Source organism: Letharia columbiana, assembly GCF_014066305.1.
Source record: "Letharia columbiana isolate WasteWater2 chromosome Unknown Sc0000003_s0, whole genome shotgun sequence".
In the NCBI taxonomy this organism is placed as follows: domain Eukaryota; kingdom Fungi; phylum Ascomycota; class Lecanoromycetes; order Lecanorales; family Parmeliaceae; genus Letharia; species Letharia columbiana.
Genome location: NW_023501039.1, coordinates 1,563,997 through 1,585,611, shown reverse-complemented (window position 1 = coordinate 1,585,611; position 21,615 = coordinate 1,563,997). Strand labels below are relative to the sequence as shown.

General features: G+C 49.2%; 9 protein-coding genes across 9 annotated transcripts; 5 read left to right on the top strand and 4 right to left on the bottom strand.

The window, feature by feature from the left end:
• Positions 1–1,331: 1,331 nt before the first annotated feature.
• On the top strand, positions 1,332–2,853 carry HO173_002004 (uncharacterized protein; the record flags this gene model as incomplete). Its single annotated transcript, XM_037303940.1, has 3 exons — positions 1,332–1,340; positions 1,506–1,526; positions 1,579–2,853. The coding sequence occupies 3 exons, from the start codon at positions 1,332–1,334 to the stop codon at positions 2,851–2,853; spliced, it is 1,305 nt and encodes a 434-aa protein (XP_037169662.1).
• Positions 2,854–4,640: 1,787 nt separating this feature from the next.
• On the bottom strand, positions 4,641–6,290 carry HO173_002003 (uncharacterized protein; the record flags this gene model as incomplete). Its single annotated transcript, XM_037303939.1, has 4 exons — positions 4,641–4,783; positions 4,838–4,914; positions 4,970–6,069; positions 6,132–6,290. The coding sequence occupies 4 exons, from the start codon at positions 6,288–6,290 to the stop codon at positions 4,641–4,643; spliced, it is 1,479 nt and encodes a 492-aa protein (XP_037169661.1).
• Positions 6,291–6,848: 558 nt separating this feature from the next.
• HO173_002002 (uncharacterized protein) lies at positions 6,849–7,115 on the bottom strand (the record flags this gene model as incomplete). Its single annotated transcript, XM_037303938.1, has 1 exon — positions 6,849–7,115. The coding sequence occupies one exon, from the start codon at positions 7,113–7,115 to the stop codon at positions 6,849–6,851; it is 267 nt and encodes an 88-aa protein (XP_037169660.1).
• A 532-nt stretch (positions 7,116–7,647) lies between these two features.
• Positions 7,648–9,144, top strand: HO173_002001 (uncharacterized protein; the record flags this gene model as incomplete). The annotated part of the gene is made up of 1 exon (XM_037303937.1): positions 7,648–9,144. One exon carries the CDS (start codon positions 7,648–7,650, stop codon positions 9,142–9,144), a length of 1,497 nt encoding a protein of 498 aa, XP_037169659.1.
• Positions 9,145–9,490: 346 nt separating this feature from the next.
• Positions 9,491–11,248, top strand: HO173_002000 (uncharacterized protein; the record flags this gene model as incomplete). Its single annotated transcript, XM_037303936.1, has 5 exons — positions 9,491–9,556; positions 9,622–9,787; positions 9,848–10,510; positions 10,665–11,008; positions 11,165–11,248. 5 exons carry the CDS (start codon positions 9,491–9,493, stop codon positions 11,246–11,248), a joined length of 1,323 nt encoding a protein of 440 aa, XP_037169658.1.
• A 533-nt stretch (positions 11,249–11,781) lies between these two features.
• On the bottom strand, positions 11,782–12,202 carry HO173_001999 (uncharacterized protein; the record flags this gene model as incomplete). The annotated part of the gene is made up of 4 exons (XM_037303935.1): positions 11,782–11,817; positions 11,871–11,973; positions 12,080–12,131; positions 12,196–12,202. 4 exons carry the CDS (start codon positions 12,200–12,202, stop codon positions 11,782–11,784), a joined length of 198 nt encoding a protein of 65 aa, XP_037169657.1.
• Positions 12,203–12,573: 371 nt separating this feature from the next.
• On the bottom strand, positions 12,574–13,781 carry HO173_001998 (uncharacterized protein; the record flags this gene model as incomplete). Its single annotated transcript, XM_037303934.1, has 4 exons — positions 12,574–12,724; positions 12,776–13,013; positions 13,066–13,616; positions 13,678–13,781. The coding sequence occupies 4 exons, from the start codon at positions 13,779–13,781 to the stop codon at positions 12,574–12,576; spliced, it is 1,044 nt and encodes a 347-aa protein (XP_037169656.1).
• Positions 13,782–14,223: 442 nt separating this feature from the next.
• HO173_001997 (uncharacterized protein) lies at positions 14,224–16,870 on the top strand (the record flags this gene model as incomplete). The annotated part of the gene is made up of 4 exons (XM_037303933.1): positions 14,224–14,474; positions 14,546–14,765; positions 14,817–15,130; positions 15,211–16,870. 4 exons carry the CDS (start codon positions 14,224–14,226, stop codon positions 16,868–16,870), a joined length of 2,445 nt encoding a protein of 814 aa, XP_037169655.1.
• A 1,802-nt stretch (positions 16,871–18,672) lies between these two features.
• On the top strand, positions 18,673–21,402 carry HO173_001996 (uncharacterized protein; the record flags this gene model as incomplete). Its single annotated transcript, XM_037303932.1, has 2 exons — positions 18,673–18,854; positions 21,375–21,402. 2 exons carry the CDS (start codon positions 18,673–18,675, stop codon positions 21,400–21,402), a joined length of 210 nt encoding a protein of 69 aa, XP_037169654.1.
• Positions 21,403–21,615: the final 213 nt, after the last annotated feature.

Genomic DNA, 21,615 nt, shown 5'->3' with positions numbered 1-21,615 from the left:
GAGAAAGAGAGAGAGACAGAGAGAGAGAGAGAGAGGGTAAGAGAGAGAGAAGGACATTGCTGATTCAGCTTTGTCACGAGAATGCTAGTTGATAGAAAGTTGTATGAAGACTGGTCAATGTCCACAAGAACAAGTGGTGGAATGTTTGTCCTACATTTGACCCCTGGAACCGTTATTTGATATGACGACAGGGTACAACGGCAAGGTTGTTTTGGTAGGCGAGTTCTCTGCAGCACTACCGCTAGTGATGGCGTTCTGTCAAAAAGTCTAGACCCCCAAGAATACCCCCGGGAATTCTGCGATCCAGCGCCAAGTCCCAAACGCCCGTGCATGACATATGGGAGAATACTACGACCCATAACCATCCTTACTATTATCCTTTACTATTCTTACTACTCTTACGCCTTACGGCTGGCTGATCCTTGCTTTTTGCTCTATATCGGGCGTAGCATCCATACAATTCCACCCGCAAGCTGCCATCCCACTCCTGGATTATACGCATTACGCACCACTTTGGCCAGGGGCTTGCGGGCTTATTATACGCTCGACTTAAAGAGCGTAAACTCGGCATGTTTATTACATGGAACATTGATAGGCTCGGGATTGATCAGTCATGCCAAGCATGCCAATCATGCCTCAGGGAAAGTATAGTCCAGCCAGGATGTGTGATAAGTAGTGATCAGTAGGAGCATTGCAATCAATTGAAAGGCATGTAAGATACTACTATCATCATCATCATCATCATCATCATCATCATCATCATCCTACTACGTCAGCCACTTTGATCGTGACCGGCCTGCTGGAACGAACTTACTTGCTCCTTCCTACTATACTACTTCGACTATTTTTGACTCCTTCCCATCTTCCTTTCCACTGTCCTGGCTCCCTGTCAACAGCCATGGTCTTGTATCATTGATATTCAAATATTACTGTTTCGTTACCACGTATTCCAGCAGATTTGTTCCAGCAGATTTGACATCTATCTAGTCCCTTAGCCTCCTTCTCCGGACACACACCTTTCCTCCATTCCCACTGTCCCACAAGCACACTGGCAGAAAAAAACAACTCCCAAACTAGCATCATTGACAAGCCATCCAAGCCATCGACCAGCGCCTCTTTCACTTTTTCCCCAACTCGACCACTGTCAACCACACGCTTGTCCACATTTTCTCCCCCATCTCACTGCTCTTGCCTCTTTTGCCAATTTTCAACCATTGGTGAAAAAACGCTCAAACTCGAGCGTTGTAAGCTCCAGCCAAGGAGAAAAAAAAAGAAAAGAAAAGAAAAAACCGTGACCATAATTCCTCCCCGCTACTTGCTCGGCATGAGACATGTTACAGGTCCGACCGATATCGTTACTACTGTGGCACACTTCCCTCTGTTTCTGTCCCCCAAAGTCTATACAAAGTCTATCTATATACACTATTGATATTCCGCCATTCCCACTTCTTCTACTCTGCGAACCATTTTACGTACATGCGCATTGCCATCATTGATAGTTACAGTCATTGCTGGTCAACAGCTATGTACGTCCTGCGGTCTCCAATGTTAGCTTTCGAGATGCTAACCATGGTATAGCATCTTTGCTGCTTTGTGTCCATGACCATGGGCTCCAAACGAGGACCTTGGTCGCAGCATGAAGATCGATCGCTCCTGGAGCTGGTCCAATCTCAAGGTGCCCATAATTGGGTCAGGATATCTCAATTCATCCGCACCAGGTCTCCCAAGCAGTGCAGAGAACGATATCATCAGAATCTCAAACCTAGCCTATGTCATGACCCCATATCGGCAGAGGAAGGGGAGATCATAGAACGCCTGGTATCAGAGATGGGCAAGCGCTGGGCAGAGATCGCACGTCGTCTTCCAGGCCGTAGTGACAACGCCGTCAAGAACTGGTGGAATGGTGGCATGAACCGTCGACGTCGCATCGTTGTACGGCGGAGGGAAAGCGTTCGTGGCGCCGCCCTTGATTTTGATGAAAACGTTGAGCCTCTATCGTTTGCTCGGCCAGCTCCTATACCACCACATCCAGCAGATCGACACATCATAGTGCCAACGTCTAGAAGGAGGTTCGAGCCGCCTTTGATCTCACCTGTCCATTCTGAGGTGTCCATGCCTGATTCCCTCGGTGAGGCTCCGTCTCTGGTGTCTGACTCGAGCTCCCATTTCTCAATGTCCTCGCCAAATGCTGTCGCCCATCCCCACCGTTATCTTCCTCCACCTGAGACACCTCAGTCCGATTACTGGCGATCGACCTTGCACAATGCAGCTGGTACAAATCTCTATGGTAATCGAATCTCAACAGCTTCTGACCGCTCACCGACAGTATGGAGCCACAACGAGGTTCCCAAATCACCAGCCAATCCGCCCCCACCGTACCAAAGACTCCAACAATTTGCTGATGTCGCAGCAAGGACGGGCCCCGTGGTTGGCTCTGTTGCCCAGCCTATGCAGCGGCCTCCGTACCCTCTTCCGTCTTTCAGGAAACTGGTTGACAACGCAGACGGTCCAAAATACCCCAAGCATGAGGCCTCGGTACTGACGACGTCTGCTGTCCCTCTGCTCCATCCACAAGCAAACCGCCAGCCGGCAGGCGCCACGCAACACTCGGTCTCCCCACATCCTGAACACTTAAATGCTCCATACCCTCACCAATCATATTCTCCGTCCACGAGGTCGACGATACTGGGAGCCGCCTATGAATCAGTCCCTCTTTCTGCCAGCCCTTCACCACATTTTCGTGTTGAGTCGACAAATGGATTAAATCATAGAATAACGTCCGCAGGTGACGCTGGGCTCTCTCCACCATCACCACAAAAGAAGAAAATGACACTGTCTTCTATTCTTCATTAGAGAAGGCGGAATTTGGACTTCGGTCTCAACTGGCACAAATTTCCAAGTTTGAAGTCACCAATCTTCGGCCTTGGCGAATTTCCAATTCGTCACACAATTGCGCAAATACGCGATTCATTCCAATAGATACCCTTGTACAGCCGGCGTCGAGGAAGAGAAAATGCATTCAAGCCAGGAGGTGGGCAGCGAAAACACCTTTTTTGTTTTGGGAAAACCAGCGGTGACTACAGGTTGGCACATTGCTGCTGCTCAATACCCTCGAACAACAGGTTCACTTGTGTCTAAAACTAGATAATATCATCGCGACCATGACTATTCGTACACATTCCCGAATTGGCCGGCTCTCGGTGCTCAAATCCTCAAATCCTCAAATGTTCAACTCCCAAGTCGCGCGATGTATTCGTTTCCGATGATTCGAGAATAAATCATTCGCGCACGGTTTCCCGAACGTCTGGTCAAGCACCCCTCACAAGTACCAAGGGTCTCGTCTTTTGGAAGGACCGCCACCCGACCCAGCCAAAACCTTCAGCATTGGCCAAGCAGATGCGCACGTTTGAGAAGGCCAAGCAGGGCACCTAAGCCGCGTAGCCGGTCTTCAACGATTGTTTTTAGCAATCAAAAACTCTGACTCAAAGGATTTTTACCGCCTTGACAGAGGCTTGCTCCACAATCGACACTCGGTGTCTACTGCAGACGATCATACCCCGGTAGTGATCAACTGCATAAGTTCTGAAGACGTTGATTCTGCAATAGGCTTGCAACTTCGGAGCGCCTATGAACCACTTGGTTGACGCCTTCGGGCTGACTTCGCCGTACGTTCCGCAAGCTTTCTTTAGGATCCCCGAACAGGCTCAAAGATTGCTGAATTGTGGGTAACGGGAAAACGGATCGAACCTGCTCACTATCAACGACTCCACGCTAGACTTTATCGCCAGGCATCAACGTCTTGCTTTGAGTCACTGCCTTGGCGCATGAGAGAAGTGGATACTGTAAGATAAAGTGCAATGAGAATTGCCCGGTGAATTGTATTGAAATGGCGGAGGTATACAGTCAGGGTTTGATGTGTGGTGGAACGTACAACTATCCGTAATAAAAGATGACACCAGTTCCCCCCAGTTGGTATATAGTGTGACATGATGAATACTTTCGCCGTATTGCTATGCAGTCCAAGGTCAGAAGCGATCTCAGAACACCGAGGGAATGCTAGCACGAACATCACTTGCCGGTGCTAAGGATTCCCGCTGTCACCTGTGCATAAAGTACATATGGTGTATGCAGAAATCCTATAAATTCTTGGCACTGGATATCCTGCGCCCCCTCTTCTGATCCAGGGTATCAACTACACAATTATAAGTCAGAATATAAATGTTCCAGCGAAGTCTAAATCGCAAGAATAACTTGTGAAAACCCTATGTAGAATAATTCAAGTTTCGAATAACTATTTTAGTAGGTCATGCGTACATTAGAGAAAAAGGAAATATTCTAATATATTCATAGCTCTATGAATCAGTCGTTTTCTTACGAAACCTTTTATATTCCAGAGCTTTAGAATCTCAGCGATGAGGAGTCTAATCTATGTGCGGAAACCTTTAGAATCCGACCTAAGGTTGTAAAGTTGATAATTCGAATCAGACAGAGGTGGTGGAGGGAGGGCGCAGGACCCAGTGCCAAGAATTGAAAGGGTTTTTGCACATCATTACTCGTAATGAGTAAAGTTTCTTCTGTTGAAATTCTTCCGCATTTTCAAATCTTTGCTTACTTCCCAACCGAATCATCAAGCTTCGTCTTTACAACTTCAGACGCTTTGATGACGGTGCCGAATCGTAGTCATCATCATCTTCCAGATCCACCAGGTCGTTGCCATCGTTACGCTCTGCATCTTTGCGCTTCAAGTTCCTGGCCTTCCTCCTGCTCTCGGGATCTTGCACGCCTAGAAACATCGTCAGCGCCTCCACGATGTTACCTATCTAGCATTCAAACTAACCCGTGATCATTCGGTCAGGTTTCTTAACCTTTCGTTCGTCGATGTTGGTGTCACTCCGACCGTGACGGTTCCAATAACTTCATGAAAGAATTAGTGGCTCGACAAAAGAACTCTGTGATTGGTAGGGCTCACTTCTTCACCGCCGTCCATGTCCGGTCAACAGAATAGCGGTTACTCAGTCGCCTCGAGATCACCTTCCATCTCTCCTCTGTTTGAGCGTATGTACCCTCCAAGATGACTTCTTCCATAAGGGTCTTCACAACCGCTTTTTCGTGCTCTTCCCAGCCCCGTGAATCCTTCTTACTCGCGGGTTGCTTTGACGGTCGGGTTTCTCCCACAGCTGCGTGGTTATGACCAGCCTCTTGTCTGTGACTCGCTTGAGGCCGTGACCCTTCTACTACAGGCTTACTGAAAGGGGGGACCTTCCCTGCAGGTGCGTTTTGGCTCGCCGCCTTGAACTCTTGATTGGTGAGTCCTGGAAATACAGGCAGGAAGGCAGAGTAACCATTGCAAGCCATCGGATACTGCAGGACATCCACAGAAGAATGGGCTCTTCCACCACGTGCGTGTTGACCAGCAGCTACGGAACTTTGGGGCTCAATTATTGGAGGCTCGCGCAAATAGTCTGAGTAGTCATTGCAGTCGACTTGAGGAGGGGAAGGCGGTGGAGGACCCTGCTCCCATCCAGGTACAAGCCCCTTCCAGAACGTTGGAGACAGTGGCCAAAGGGACTGAGGAGTAAAGAGATCCAGGGTTCCGTCATCAACCAACTCGTCGCCTTCGTTCTCGTCATCGAGAGGTTCTTCGCCTCCGATATCTTTGAACAATATTTCATTTCCGCTGTCCTCGATATATCCATCATCCTCGGTCTCCTCCTCGATAACATCTTCCTCCCCGGCCTCCTCGGAATATTCTCCATCCTCGATCTCTTCCTCGAAAACTTCTTTATCTCCTGCGCCCTGCACATAGGCGCTCATGAATGGGTCGCCAGTATTGCGGCAATACTCGAGTACGGATGGTCCCGCACCGGTGGAACACCCACAGCCTGGGATCCTGAGTGGACAAGGCGGGTCGATGCTTGCTTCTGCGGAACGTGATTTTAAAGCGCAATGCATGCAGACGTGTTGCGTATCGCAGTAAACACAGACAGGGTCACACTCCATTCCCAAGCTAGCATAAGGGCACTCCTCTCCAATTATTGGCCATCCAATAAGAAACGTGTCTTCGGCGATCTGTTCCTCTGTCAGCGATGATGGAAAGTCGCAAGACAATTATTTGAGGATATCCCACATACCGGCTGGAAGCCATCAACTGATCTGGAGGCTTGTCCTTCTTCGAAAGACTGTTCACGAAGTACAGCTCGCGTGTTGCGCTCCACCAGCTCATAGTTGATGGGGTGGGCTTGTTTGCGCATGTCGGCGACCATACCCTCAAATACTGCGGTAGGCTTCATTGTTGCGTTCTGGTTGCAGCGTCGCTTGCATTATAGATATGAGGAGGTGTTGAGAGCAAAGTGCAACGGCCGGCGTTGCAGATTGATGAGAGCTTTGGCGGTTGGGACTTCCTTAACGAACGTAGATGGCAGCAAGCTCAGTCAACACGCAACCTCGATAAGATGTAGTGATCTTTGGTACCAAAGCAATGCGCTTGAGGAAAAGAGAGGTTTCAGGTGGTAAACGGTAGCGGTCAACTCGCAGCCCAGGCAGGCGAGGAGGAACTCGAAAAATGCAAGAAAAGGTGTTGACGAAGGGTATGAGCTTTAGCCACTTGGACAAGTTGTTTGAATACTTTATGCTGGTGCGACGATTTATTGTATGGGTGATATAGTATGGGAAGGAGGAAACAGATTGTGTAGGAAAACAGCATCCACGACATGGCGACCCAGCGGCATTGACTGGTCAATAGTATTGAAAGGAATTTGCTTTCGAAAAGCTTTTTGATTGAGAGAGCTATTGTTCGAGCTCTGTTCCTATTGAGCCACCCGCGCAGGTTCATAAATAAGAGACGAGGGCTACAGAGTGTTATTGATGGCAGCAAGAATGTCATATTGAAGCTTCTTGACTTTCTGAATGGTCTGTTTGGCTTTTACCCAATGAAAGTGAAGCCTTATGATTGCAATGGGCTGCGCCGTCAGGTACTCGTACATGTCGCAATCTTCTCGATAGAACTGGGAGATATCAATGTCTAGGTCTGCTCGGGCAACGTGGAGAAAGAAAAGAACTTTAAATGGCTTTGAGGCTGCCTTCTTTTCTCGCTGCATTATGTGTTGTGAGATCATCTTGATGAGAATAGGGCAAGCAAGAGGGCACTAAAACGCGAACATCGTCGAGCACACTTGGTGGACAGTTGTGACAGATCTAAGCGACTTAATACGTTCCAAAGGACTTAGAGGCGTCAAGACGGTGGAAGACAGTTGAATTGCCAAAGAAGAGGCAGCCTGTGGTCGTAAATTCTGGAACCTCGAAAGGGTTAGCCTCTGGAGCGGAACTACTTTTACACGTGTGAAGAGGCTAAGAGCGGGAACGGAAGAGCACCAGACTTACCTTAAGGTAAGAAAAGAAGTACCGTACCCAAGCTCGCCAAGGTAGTTCTTACCAGCGTGAGGTGATCGGGCCTCTTATAGTCTCATACTACCTTCCTTTACATTACTCCGTACAAATCTCCAATTCTCTCACCTCAGTTGATACTCACAATGGTTTTGGATACCTAGAACGCAGTGCCTAACTTCTCTTAAAGTAAATATTCTAACTAATCTCCACCCCATTGACCGTTTACAAGTCCTCTCATTCCTTCCACCTCTGTCGCTCGACATGGAGGTCTCATACCCCAGCTCGGCATTGGAGCGAAATATCAACATGGACCAGAGCACAGCAGACATGGAGCTTGACAGCATGGACCTCGACATCGACCTAGGATCCACAGACGATTTCAATGAGCCTTTAGCCGTCACAAACACAATCTCACAAATTTCGATTCCTCCAAGTCAAGTATCAGACTCTGAGCTAGTGGGCCACAAGATTCACATCCGTGGCCTTGAGGACTTGACCACGTCTGACATCAAAGCCTTTTCTTGTGAACATTACCCGTTCAAAGCCCCACTTCGCGTTGAATGGATCAATGATATATCGGCAAATCTCGTGTTTGAAGAGGAAAAGACTGCCATGACAGCACTTCAGCATCTCACACTTCCGTCCAATGACAACGACTTCCTTCCCCTTTCACAATTGCGCGCTGCCAAAACCCTGTCCACTCACCCTGGATCTTCTCTGTACGTCAGAATAGGAGCGACTACAGACCAAAAACGTCCGCGAGCGTACGAAGCCAGCAGATTCTACATGATGCACCCTGAACATGATCCCAGGGAGCAGCGCCGTCGAGGGGGAAGCTTCCAAGGAAATGGCGACTATCGTAGGAAAGGATATTCGGGCGATGAGCATCGGCGAAGGAGGCGGAGAGACAAAGAAGACGGGTTTGATGAGTCAATGTATGATGATGGCGACCCTTCGAGCAGGCGTGGCTCGATCTCGTCATCTGCGAATGAACGTAGCATTGAGGGAAAAAGAAACGCTCGGCTTCGTGGCGACTCCTACCGGCCAGCTGGAGATGAGAGGAACGGTGCTCGTACCTCTCGAGACCGCAGCGCGTCACCAAACAGACGCAACCATCCAACTCCACCTCCGATCTACCGCTCCCGTGATCCTCACCCCTTTCCTTATGAGAACAAAGGCAAAGAGCTTTTTCCATCGACATCCAGGTCTGATCGTAATGATAAGGACCTTTTTAGCAGTAAAATGATTATTGCGGACGTCTCCAAGGGGCTCAACTCAACGAAGTCTGCGTTGCCTCGCGAGGCAGCACCCAGTGGCAAAGATCTTTCCAGCAATAGAACGCGTGCTGCAGAAGTGAAAAAGGAGCTCTTTCCGCACAAGGTCAATCCAAGCAAACATAGCCGCTCTGATGCCTTCGACGCCGCGGATGAGACAGCAGATCTCTTTGCGAATGGAATGTCGGTGCCTTTCATGGATGGACCTAGCTCTCGCAAGAGTCCCGTTGATCGACTGAGATCTTCGGGCTTCCAATCTCAAGTTGATGGTGGAAATATTGGTACTGGTCTCAATATTCGAGGTGCATCGAGGGAGCAGAACCAGGGTTTCTCAATCCGCGGTGGGGCGGCTGTCAACGCGATTGGGACGATCAAAGAGCTTTTTCCAGGAAAGGCTGCAGGTAATGCGGGAAAAGAGCTCTTTGCGGAGAAGGTTGAGGGAAGAGGGGGGAGAAGGAATCGTGCAGAGGACATGTTCTACTGAGCTGCAGCACGCTTGGAGCATTCTAAGTCATCATCCTCGCAAAGATTTTGCTCAAGGCTGGACAGCATGGATGCTTCTGCAAGGGATGCAGCCTTCCATGTCAGTCTGTTGCATGAGCGCAAAAATGGTTTCGAGCGGCAAGATCCATATAGATGAGCATGGCGTTCTGTTCAGGATAGAGTATATACCCCAAATATGAGTGATATAGCGCAATCGAACCATCTTGAAGAGGTCGGGCTTAATGCCTTCCAGATTGATATGTCTCGTAGTGCGTCAATTCGACTGATTTCACTACCATCAACGCTTTAAACATAGAGCCACTTTTCGGTATTCAGTCACCATCATCATGCCAGCCCCGGACTCTCCACCCATTATCGTGGCTAGGTTTCTCAGAGCCAACAATTATAACGATGTGCGTGAGTCGATTTAGTCCCCTTCGTAAGACCGAAGACAGACTCACAGAAGAAAACATGGCAGACGCTCTCGGCATTTATATTAGAAGCTGGACTTTCGCGCGACGCTGGTGTTATAGAGAAGGGGGACTTGACGATCGAGAAGATACTGGAAGAGAAGAAGGTCTTCGATCTGACTTTGCGCTTCGAAAAGCCTGGTCTAGAGGATGGCGAGAAGTGGACCTTGCCCGGTAGGATGTACCTTATGTCTCTGTTTGCCCGTGTCTTCCCTTCTGATGCTACTTTCCCAGCTCCTTCAAACCCGACTCACATCTCTACGTTGCCTTCAGCTACGAACATCTTGCATGTCTCTGTCCAGAAGTTCCACGGCGAGAAGCCTTTCCAACTGCTACTTGCCTCTACAGCGGATAGAAATTTGCATCTTATTACCACAGACATGACATTCAGCATTTACAAGTCCCTTCCGTATTTGCAAGACTCTCCCATCCTCTCATGCATCTCTTTTGGCGAACAAGGACTAAAGACAATTACGACTGGCATGTCTGGTCAAGTTGTCCTTTATGACCATGAGATGGCTAGGGTCTGTGACGAAAGGAAAGACCATAAAAAATATGTTGTCAAAGTGGCGACTTGGGACAAAATCGTTGTAACTGCAGGCTGGGACAACAAGGTGTTCCTTTACCATGCAAGTGGTGATTTCTCGAGCTTAGGATCCCCAGTGGCTGCGACTACGCTGTCTACGAATCCGGAAACAATTACTTTCGTTGACCATCCAGACTCTGACCATCCGATTCTCCTGATCACCCGCCGAGACTCGACATCGTTATACTATTATTCGCTGGAGCTGAAGCTGCTAGGTTCCCAGAACCTAGCCCCTTATTCCAACTCTTGGGTCACGTTCACTCCCGCTTCTGTCGAAGTATGCCCCAAAGACCCGACATTGCTAGCGGTTGGTACGTACATTTCGGAGCCGATCCTTCCCATTTGATGTTGGGATTGGGTCGCGAAACATATTTCGGGAGCGAAGGAACCTTTCTACTCCCAGAATTGTCTTGTAACTCCATTACCTCCCTCGTGTAAGCAAGGCTGACTCCGAAATTTGCGCAGCTACCTCTGCTGTGCCGCACATGAAGGTCATAATCGTTAAACTGTTACTCCCATCGTTGACACAATCACCTTCAAACCTAGCCAGTCCTGTCACACAGGCGGCCCAAACCCGGAACAATCTTGCCATACAGGACAGAGAAGAAGCAGCAATTCAAGTCCACGTTAGCACCATGGCCCCACAAACACCATACTCGACACCGCAGGTAGTGTGGCGCCCTAATGGAGCAGGGGTGTTTGTAAATGGAGACGACGGGGTCATCCGCGGATTGGAAGCAAAGACGGGGAAGATTGTTGCTACCTTGCAGGGTGGACATGAGTTGGGGAGTAAGATCAGGAGTATCTGGGTATGTACATTCTGAGCAATTTCTGCTTCTATTCATACCACACCCTGAGTCGTAAGAAATGCTATGCGAGCAAAAATCACCACATGTCCATTGGGGCTGTTTCATTACTCGAGCCTATGTCTCGAAGGAGGAATGCTGACTGCGAAATTTCAATAGTGTGGGGTGATCGAAGTCGAGGAAAGAAGGAAGGAGTGGCTTGTAACTGGAGGATTTGATCATCGATTGGTAGTTTGGGATTAAGAGAAGTAGACATAGATTCTGCGAAATGCAGCAATAGTAATATTACAATGTGACGGGTCTGAGAGCGCGATGCAATCGAGAGGAGCAACGCGATAGATGTAGCCCTTTCTCCATGCACCCTCTCTCCACAGGAAATTAGGAGGAGGGTGATTGGTAATGAAAGGAATTTCGATATCGGCACGTCAAAAGATGATAATCCTTCAGCAACCGCGCATGGGGAAGCAGTCGGAGCTGTACACACATATGCCTTGGCAGAAAACAAACAGGATAGAGCAGAGCAGAGCATAATAGGTAGACAAATACGGGATGAACAACCTGTTTCGGCAGGACACGAGGCTTATTCCGATTGCTTTTTTTTGAAGTAGAGAGCAGTTCACCGTGGAAGGGCATGTGCTTGGATACCGGACTCGAAGTTCATGCATGCAGCTTCATAGATTCATCTGCATGCAAGTCGCCTTCAACCATCTGATCAAGCCATCCAGTCATATCACTGTCCTAGCTCCGCCACGAAACACTCCTCCGCTTCCTCACGTTCATGCGGCTTCTCTTTTTCCCTCCTTGACCTCTTTCTGTTCAACGAATTAGCTTAGCGTTCTGTCCTCCGTAGATCCATAGAAAATACCAGAGCCCTCATAGTCCCGTGTAGTGCATGCCTATGGTTTCGTCGAAACTTGGGATCGGTGCCGTTGAGGGAAGGGTAGCGGTGGGTTTTTGGCTTCTTGATCCTGTTGAAAGTGCCAATGTCAGTCAGATTCCGTCCCAAGAAAACTGTCCGATCGACATAGGGTATTTGAGAGCCTCGTGAGCTGGAGGAAGGAAAGGGAATCGCACCCGTTCCTGTGAGCTTTCTTGCTCTGGTTATGTTGGCTGGCATTTTTCGACTCTGGTTGAAAAGGAAATCAGTTTCTGTCCCGTTTTCTTACAGTGGAAATTAAAGAATGACTTACTGGCCATTGTGATAGCTTTTGATGATGGTCCTCGGGACTGTTGAATCCGAGGTTGGCAAAATTAAGAGTTGGTGGTCGTTGCTCTTCGCTTACGAGTTCGTGCTGCAGGGCGGCTAGGGCTGAGTATTCCGTAGTTCGGGACTGTCGAGACTGCTTCGTGACAATGTCTCTACGCTACATGCTATGCGCGAAGCATATGGTCTGATTTACGTGTGGAAAAGGAAGCCCGTGCTTGTTCAGTATGTACATTGATTCAGTGTAACTAGACATCGAGGCAGAAAATAGGAACGTAAGCCAAAAGGAGCACGTCAAGTCGAGTTAAAATCATGGTGAGCTTCCAATGTATATCATTTCGTCAACCACGCACTATACCAAGTATCACTTGATGAGTGCGGGCAAAGCTTGCTTTGATTGATCGAGAGGTAGGAGTTCCTTGGCTTTGGATGCAGCGGCTTCGGCTGCCATCAGTAGCCTTTGCGACCTTAATCTACGCAGGTATGCGAAGAGGACGATGAACAAAATCTCCATTCTATCTTTTCATCAGCATCTTGACTCGCCAGTATATCGAAAGCCAACTTACCTTTCCTTTGTCATCATGAGCAAACCCTGTACGAGGATTCCCTTGGTGATCTGCGGAGCAATGCCTTTGAACAACGCCAAAGGCCCTTCATGTTCAATGATGTAAGACATGACTTCAATGAAGCTCTTGAATCGTTTGCCTTCCCTGGCTGGCGGTGGTTGCGACTGGAGGCCTACTTTGGCAACAATCAGCGGTTGTGTGGCTATAGTTGCCAACGCCTTTGACGCGGCGCCCAAGACTTCAAAGGCATTAGCCAAGCAGCCATAATAGAGATCCTGTATTCAGCTCACAGAATGACTCCCATGGCCTTAGATGAGTCTTTCCAGGGAAGAATAGCTCCTTTAATCTCTGGTATGCACCGTATGTAATCGCGGGATTCACCACCAGCACCAAGCTCGCTTTCAGGCCCCTCCACAGACCCGTCCAACCATCCTCGCTATTTACCACCTCCCGTCCAGTGTCTATTAGGCCCTTCTTATCGCCCTTTGGCTGCGTTTGCTGACGCGTCGTGACTACAGATACTGGTATGGTAAATACCTGAGCGACAGCCCCAGCAACAGCACCCAATGAGAGCTCTGTTGCGGAATTTGGAGGCTTGGCAAGGTTTCGAGAGGATATATAGAGCGTTCGGACGACAGAATACCAATAGAAGTAGGCAAAGTTTGTGGATGCGACCCCGATCAGTGACCCGTTGATCCCCGAGTAGAGCCCGAAGACCCCTTCGTCATCAACGATCTTTCGGATAGCATCGAGGGCTGATGTGTAATGCACGTCATTGGTAGTAAGAGGGGCTGGATCTGCTGGATTTCGTTTCACCTGGACCTGTAAGCGTGTCTTGACTCTGGTCCGCATTGTCAGCATGAGCTCCTCGAGACTTGTCGGCAGTGGGAAGCTTAGCGTACATGTCAAGAGGGTAGACAATTGCGTTGGCTAAGACAGCTCCTGTAGCTCCAGCCAGTGCATTACCCCATGGTGGCAGTGGCGCCTGACCAGCTTTGCCAGGCATCACAAAAGAGGGGGATTATAGAAAGTGCAGGTCATGGAGATCTGCGGCGCGACGTGTGGGCAACCAGTCCCAACTTTCGATTCGTATGAGGCCTGTTACCAATGCAACAAAGCTACTCTGACGTTAGAAAAACGGCTCATTTATTCATATGTCTGTAGCAAGCCGTTATTACGTCGTGGAGGAGGATAACAAGAATTGTCCCCGCTGTCAAACGATACTCAGCCGAGGTTGATGAAAATGGCTTAGCGTCACGGAGGACTGATTATACTAATTCCGTAGTTCCAAACAATCGAATTGCTGATCACTAAGCATAGTACACTTGTTTGCTACAGCTACAGCGGCTCTCGTAAAGACGCGAAGAGACGTGAAGCTGTTTGTAGACCGGCATATGGCCACAGATGAACCAATCTGTCCAAGAGTGCGGTGATCTCTCATTCTCATCATGACAGACCCTACGAAGCTAGTTGCCTCTCGGCTTGAAGGATTGAGCCAACAGGAGCAGAGATCTGTTAGGAGATCTGTAAAGAAAGCGAACGAACTCACAGAACCCATTTCAGAAGGACGCGAATTGACCACCCGGGAGAAAATTATAATTTTGGAAGCTTCAAAACTGCACGGTTCTCGCTTTCTACCTTGGACATCTCCTCCAACTTCTTCAGATTTCGAACAGCTGTCCGGCCAGCCTTATTTCCTGTAGGTCTAAATGGAAGTGAGAATCTCCGAATGCTTGAGGCTGTGTTCTTCGCGGGGTCTAACCTACACAGAGACAACGTAGAATTTCCCTTGTCAGCAGTACAGCTCGAGGTATTCGATGCGTGGCGGAGACCAAGAGAGCTTCTGGGGCAATTTCATTCTACTTCTGCATGGTATCCGACCACGCTGGCTCATGGTAGAGTCGATCTTGTCCAAGATATAACCACCGACTGCTCCGTCGTTGCGAGCCTCTGCGCGGTTACTGCAAGGAAAGAGCGCGGAAACACTGATGTAATGTTGGACCGTCTCAGCTGCATCATTTTTGGGTTGACGGTATCCTAGATCATCACTCGCAACATCTATCCTTACGACGGGAGCCTAAAGCAACCGATGATATCGCCCAACGGAAAGTATGTCGTTCGATTGCACTTCAATGGCTGCCCTCGGAGTGTGATCATAGACGATCGTCTCCCCGTCTCCCGGACATCACGAGTATTGCACGTTACTGATCGAAACAACCCTGGCTTGCTATGGCCTGCTCTTGTCGAAAAAGCATATCTCAAAGTGAGGGGTGGCTACGACTTCCCCGGGAGCAATTCAGGAACCGACTTGTGCGTTTTGACAGGATGGATACCAGAGCAAATATTTCTACAAAGGTAGGATCACCATGCTGTGCTCTTTTTCTGACCCATTCTTTTGGGAAGCTCCATACTGACTATAGTCCCTACACCGCTAGTGATGACATAGCACGCAACGCCCTTTGGCGACGAACGTTTAGTGCTTTCAATTACGGCGATGTCCTCATCACCTTGGGGACTGGCAAGTTGACATCAAACGAAGAAGAAGGCCTTGGCTTGGTCGGGGAGCACGACTATGCCGTGATCGATATGAAAGAGCTTGAAGGTCAACAGCTTTTCCTTGTGAAGAATCCCTGGTCCGAGGGGACTATCTGGAAGGGCCATATCCATCGCGGCAACGTCATGAAAGAGGACGCTAAGGGATTTCAAGATCTTTGTATAAATGAAATGCCAACGACCAGCACAGTAGACACAGAGCCTCTTGCACCCGGTACATTCTGGATGGGTCTGAACGATATTTTCCAGAGCTTTGAGTCCATGTATCTCAACTGGAATCCCTGCTTGTTCTCTCATAGAGAAGACATTCACTTCAAATGGAATCTTGCTGCTTTTTCTAGTCCTGAAGGCTCATTTGTATCTAATCCGCAGTACGAGGTGCGCAGCAGCGTCGGTGGTACTGTGTGGGTCCTCCTGAGCAGACACTTCAATTCGAGGATTGACAAGTCAGACAAAGACCCAAGTCTCTCTGTAAATGGCGATACTCTTGAGAACGGCTTCATCAGCTTGTATGCCTACGACAGCGACGGAGAAAGGGTCTTCTCAAGTGACGAGGCTGCCGTGCATGGTCCATACGTTGACTCGCCTAACACTCTACTCAAGCTTGAGCTCCCAGCTAGGAAAGCTTATACCGTGGTGGTTTCTGGACAGGGCCTTCCTCGATCAGTCAACACATTCACGCTGTCCGCGTTCTCTCTTGAGTCTTTGAGTCTAGTCGAAGCTCAGGACAGATACACCCATACTGTGTTGCAGCATGGCGTGTGGACAAATTCGACGGCTGGAGGCAACGCAAGCAGCTCGTCATATCACACGAATCCTCAGTTTAGTCTCCGTTTGGCTGTAACCTCGAATGTGGCAATTTTGCTCGAGAATTTCAGCGAACGTTATCCTGTCCACGTCAAGTTGGTTTGGGCGAATGGAAAGCAAATCTGTTCTATCAAGACTCGAGACATCGTTGGAGATAGTGGTGAGTATAGGAAAGGGTACGCGTTTGCCGAGATACGAGACGTGCAAGCTGGTGTGTACACGGCCGTTTGCTCGACTTTCGAGCAAGGTCAGCTGGGCAGGTTTACGTTGCGCGTCAGTAGTATGTCAGCCTGTGCCGTCCACCGGATACCGGTAGTGACGGCTGGACGCTTCGTTACAAAAGTGCAATCTGCCTTTGCACCAGGGAGCGAATGCCTTTCGGCACCGCTCAGCTCTCACCGTCTGAACAGGATTTCGATCAGCGCCAGATCACGCGCAGAAGTTTCAAGGTCTAACAAGAACATAAAAGCCTTCTTGAAACTTGGAGTTCATCATGGCCAACCACCATCAAAGAGAATAGTTGCGGTCAGTAGTGACGACGAGCTTCTTAATGGTCAAGGTGGAATTTGGATCCATGATGTCGACATCGAGCCCAGTATGTGTGAAGAGGGAGGGCTCTGGCTTGTTCTCGAGCGTCTCAAATGTTCAGTGCTTCAAATGGCTGAGTGTGTAGACATTGAGATTTTCAGCGATTGCCCGATAAAAGTCGGAGACTGGACCCGGACTGTTGGTTAGCGGGTCATCTGGGCCTGGACTCCACTCAACGTCTGCGAAAGGTTCAGTCGATCACGAGCATAGTAGATGAAGCAGCGCAGACCGAGAAGGACAGGGAACATTGGCATCTTCATTCCGGTAATCCGGTCCTCGAAAATATCTACTCGGTTGGATGGTCTGGACGAGGGAACCACAGGAGGTTGAGAGCAGACGTCTGTCCTACACTCTAAGATGACTACGTGAGCAAGCTCGTGGGTGGAGACATTCACCATGAGGAGGCATACAGTTAGGGATGGTGTAAAAATTGCTTGGTACCATGTTGGTTCATTTTAGTGGTTATTGGTTGAAGAGTGGAGTCCCTGTCCACAGTAGTGATGCAATCAAGCTCCGCCGGGCTTACCGACGGCCTGGCTCTTAGGGACTCGTACAGATGGCATGGGTAAAATGATATAGTGATTTGGTTGAAAGGATGAAAGGATATAAAAAGGGATGAAGGGAAAAGGGTAGACGGTGCAAGGATGTTGATAGACGTGGGTTCAGCCTTGTGCGGTTAGGGAGATTGTCTTGGTAATCGGCAGGGCTGAAGCAGAGCCCTGGCCAACCCGACTAATTTATTGAACCAATTTCCAACAGGGATAAGCGTAGTGCCCGGTCGTAGATGACAGCACTTCCGCGGAGCTGAGCTGAGCTGAGCTTCTTCAGGTTACCCACATCAGAACACTAATCATACTACCTCATACTGGTTCGTCAGCTGAGAGAATCCATCAGCCACATTGATGACAAAAAGCCAGTAAGGATGCCTGCTTCATACGACGATACGATGACGCGATGGCACGATGATACGATGATACGATGGGACGAATCACTACATAATCTTCAATGAGTGAAGTAGTGCCTGAGGCATTAGTTTGGGGGGAAATGGATGGGTTGGAAAGGAGGCATCGTCTACTCTCCTTCCCGCTGTAGAGTACCCTTGGACGCCTGATCACCCCCTCCACAACGGCGACAGTGGCCAAATCAGATGATGTCCATGGCCTCCATTCTTTGCCTAAAGCCTTAGGCCAACTACATATGCACTACCTTATGCACCCATACTTTATGATTGCCCTTTTCTCTCTGCCCTACGCCGCTATGGCAAAGTAATACGGTACTAGGCAAGGGCATTACCCTCGGAGCGTACCAGCCGAGATCAATTTCCATACGGTACTTAAGGATTGAACGGAGGCTGGGCTGGGATGGTCTGGGATGGGTTGTGAGAAGTAGAGTTGAAACAAATCCATGTGCCTGGCAGGGTCGTCCCGTCCTTCGTCCTCAACCTGCTCACCACTAGTCTTGGCTGCTTCGTCGAATCAGACATGCAGACGCTCGTTTTGTATGCCCCAGGCTTTCCACCTGCAACGTGGTCATGAAATTTAAGAACGCTCCATGTTTCAGAAGTACAAACCTCAAGCTTATCTCATGCTTACACTTCGACCACCTTCAACGGCCTCAAGCCATTTCATATGGCTTACTTACCCTATCAATCACTTTTTCTCCTCCAATGTTTGGAGATCGGTCACGGCTTCTTCTCAGCCAGTGTCCCAACCCGGTTCGGTCAGCTGGTCCCTGGTCAAGTTACGGGTAATGCCTACGCCGTTGATCTAGTACAAAGTTGATAATATAGATCTGATACTGGAGCAACAACTCAGCTTCCTGGGGCTACTTTGCCCTGCAAGGTACCAAAGACAAAGGAGGAAACCCTAATCCTATACCATGGTCCCGGTATTTCTTTCAGGAGCGTGCAACATTGGCCAATCAGTGTCCACGCACCCTTCTCTACAGTTATGCTAGCTTTGGCATCTAGTATCAAGCCCGTTGCACCTTCTCATTACAGAAAAGATATTCTTCTGGCCACGTCCGCTTCAAATTTCGCACGTAAATGGAGTATGGACCATCGCTTGACAACTCCAGGTATACTCGCGGTCATTCTAAGTCATTGCATACTGACACGTAAAGCGCTTAGTGAGTGAGTAAGTCCTGTCCGTCAGAGCTGGAAATCCATTAGGAGTCCGCTTTGCTGACCAGTCGAGGAGTTCGTCCAAGCCTTGAGCCTTGAAAAATTTCCCCAGGCACAGAGATTATATCAGAGCAAAGCAAAGGGGTGGCCCTCGGATCGTAGCCGTGAGTAATCCCGTCTGTATGACCGCTGCGCTTTCCGCCTCTCCCGTCGCAGCAATTTCGCCTACATCTTCTGTGTCGAGTGCTTTCATGCTAGAATACCACCCATTCCATATTGGCTGAAAGGCACAAAATAGTACTGGCTCACTTCCGTATCTCGTATATATCTCCACCCCTCGAGGATTTTGCCTCTATATTTGTGAACAATATCCGTACTCTTACCGCCATTATTATCACCACGACGACCGCTATCACCAGCGTTCTACCTCTTCTGTCTTTAATGACCGGTCCTTGTTTCTTTGGTGCTAGCATATATTTGAAATCCCAGAACTGACGCTCGTGACCGATGTCAGGTTTTCTCTCAAGGGAAGCTGAGGCGGTCCTGTCGGCTCAGGAGGCAGAAGCTCGTCATAATTTCTATAGGGCTACAGCCCATGATTCTCGCCTGGCGGAGCGCGCCAGCGGTTCGCCATACCAACAGCAGTGGACGACTGCTCTACATCCAGCCATGACTTCAGCACAATTACAGACTTCTCCACACGTCTTTTCAACACCCGCTCAGTATGTGTCTGGGCCATCCCTCAACCCCAACGCCTTTGCCAGAGGCCAGTATGCCCCATCGGCTCCGCATGTTGTACCGTCCTCGCCCTATTCAAGCGAACAGCATTGGCCAAATATTCCATGGCCGACCCTGCACCCAGAAGAAGTCGAGGTATCGTCTGACTCTCGCTCGGCGTCTCCGAATCCAGCAGATTTGCACAACTTTGGCTTCCCTCTCCCAGATGGGAGGAGCTGGCGTTGTGCCTATCCGAATTGCACCTCTCAAGCCGCCTTTACCAGGGGTTGTGATTTGCGTAAGCATTATCGGCGTCACACCAAATCTCTTTTCTGCCGCCACGAGGACTGTCCTCAATCAAGGGAGGGTGGATTCTCGTCACGCAAAGATAGAGACCGGCACGAATCAAAGGTACTCCCCGTTCATTCGTGTTGCATGATCTATCTCGCTGACCAGCTGCATCAAGCACAAGCCAGGTGTTCCGTGCACGCACAACGAATGCGAAAGGATCTTCAGCCGAGTCGACAACATGAAAGATCATGTACGAAGGATTCATCGAAGGCCTTCCTGACGGTCCCTTCGTACCATTTGCTACTGTATCAGGCTGTTCAACGGGGCGAAGATTGAAGGATCCGGATAATCTGTCTATTTGCTGTATCTAGAGCTTTATAAAACCCCAACATACGCGAACCTCGTCCTTGACCCTGTGCTTTGCGACCTATACCCACCATAGCATCACGTCACAGATGAGAACAACGAGAGGGGACAGGTGCTATCCACAGCTAATATCCTGCCAAAGACATTTTTTGCCTTACCCTTCGTGATATGGAGGAATTTCTCATTGGAGACGACGTTTTCCCCTTGCTCTATCATCAACAGTGATAGAAACCATCGGCCACGCTAGGACCTCCAAGAGACTGTTCTAGAATTTCAGTCTGGGGCCATCACGTATCTTTAGAAAGTGAAGAGGAAAAGGGAGTAGCAGTTTTCATACGATTTCCCAGAATGCTGAATGTCTATTTCTGAGCAACGGATGTAGAGACTCTCCAACAAGTAGGCTGCTGAGGTACACCTCTCTCTATTGACTCGCTTCGAGAAGAAATCCTGCAGTGGAAATTGGACTAGATAAGAGGGTCCATTTAAAGGCGTCCAGTGTCTCCCGCCGTATGACCGCGATAAATGCCCCTCTGCGTCTTTCTGCGTTTCATAGATGTCTATTCCATCGACGCATTTACCTATCTAATGCCCTTTCTCAAGCAGGTGCTTCCACTTCATCTGGAGCGAACGTCTTCAACCTCTTCAAGGCAACACGACCGCTCAATCCTGAGCATGGCACCTCAAAACCATGTGTATTGGGCTGAACGGTTATTGACTCCATCCAGGTGGCTTCTCTTCAGATCTCAAGTTCTCCGGCGACCTGCCCTGTTGTGAACCGCACAGAGTTGGTAAAGCTCCGTCGACCCAATTCCGGAATAGGGTCTCGCTCGGTGGAAACCTCCGTACGGTCGTCGCCCCATTAATGCTTTCCTCGAGCCGACTCCTTCGATATCGCAATGCTACATTCTTGAGCCGGCTTTCGACTTGTCTCATTCCCAGCGAGGGTGTCAAGCCCTTCAGCTGCTCGTCCTTGTCGCCCCCACGAACGAGAGGAGAGAACTCAAAGCCATCATATTCAGAATAGGGGTGCACACCAGTGAAACGAAGCCGCAGAGACATTGCTGAATCGAGAAGATGCCATTGCAGATTAGAAAATAGTGTGTCCTCAGATTTCCTCTGGTCGGACATACATGCCTAGCTAACCATTGTCGTCAGTGAAGCCGCTGCCTTCAATATTCGTTGAGAGAGAAGGAAGCAAGTCAGGCATGGAGATAACATGCTACAAGGCATCGAAAAATTCATCAACCATATAGACGGTCATGCACACGATACAGGTGGTGTAGGGACAATTCGGCAGTGTAGGGCTCCGGGAGTTTACTGGCAGCTGTCATCATGCCGCATTGCTGTGCAGTACTATACGCCGGAGTCTGAATTGACGTCCTTTCAAATGTGCCAA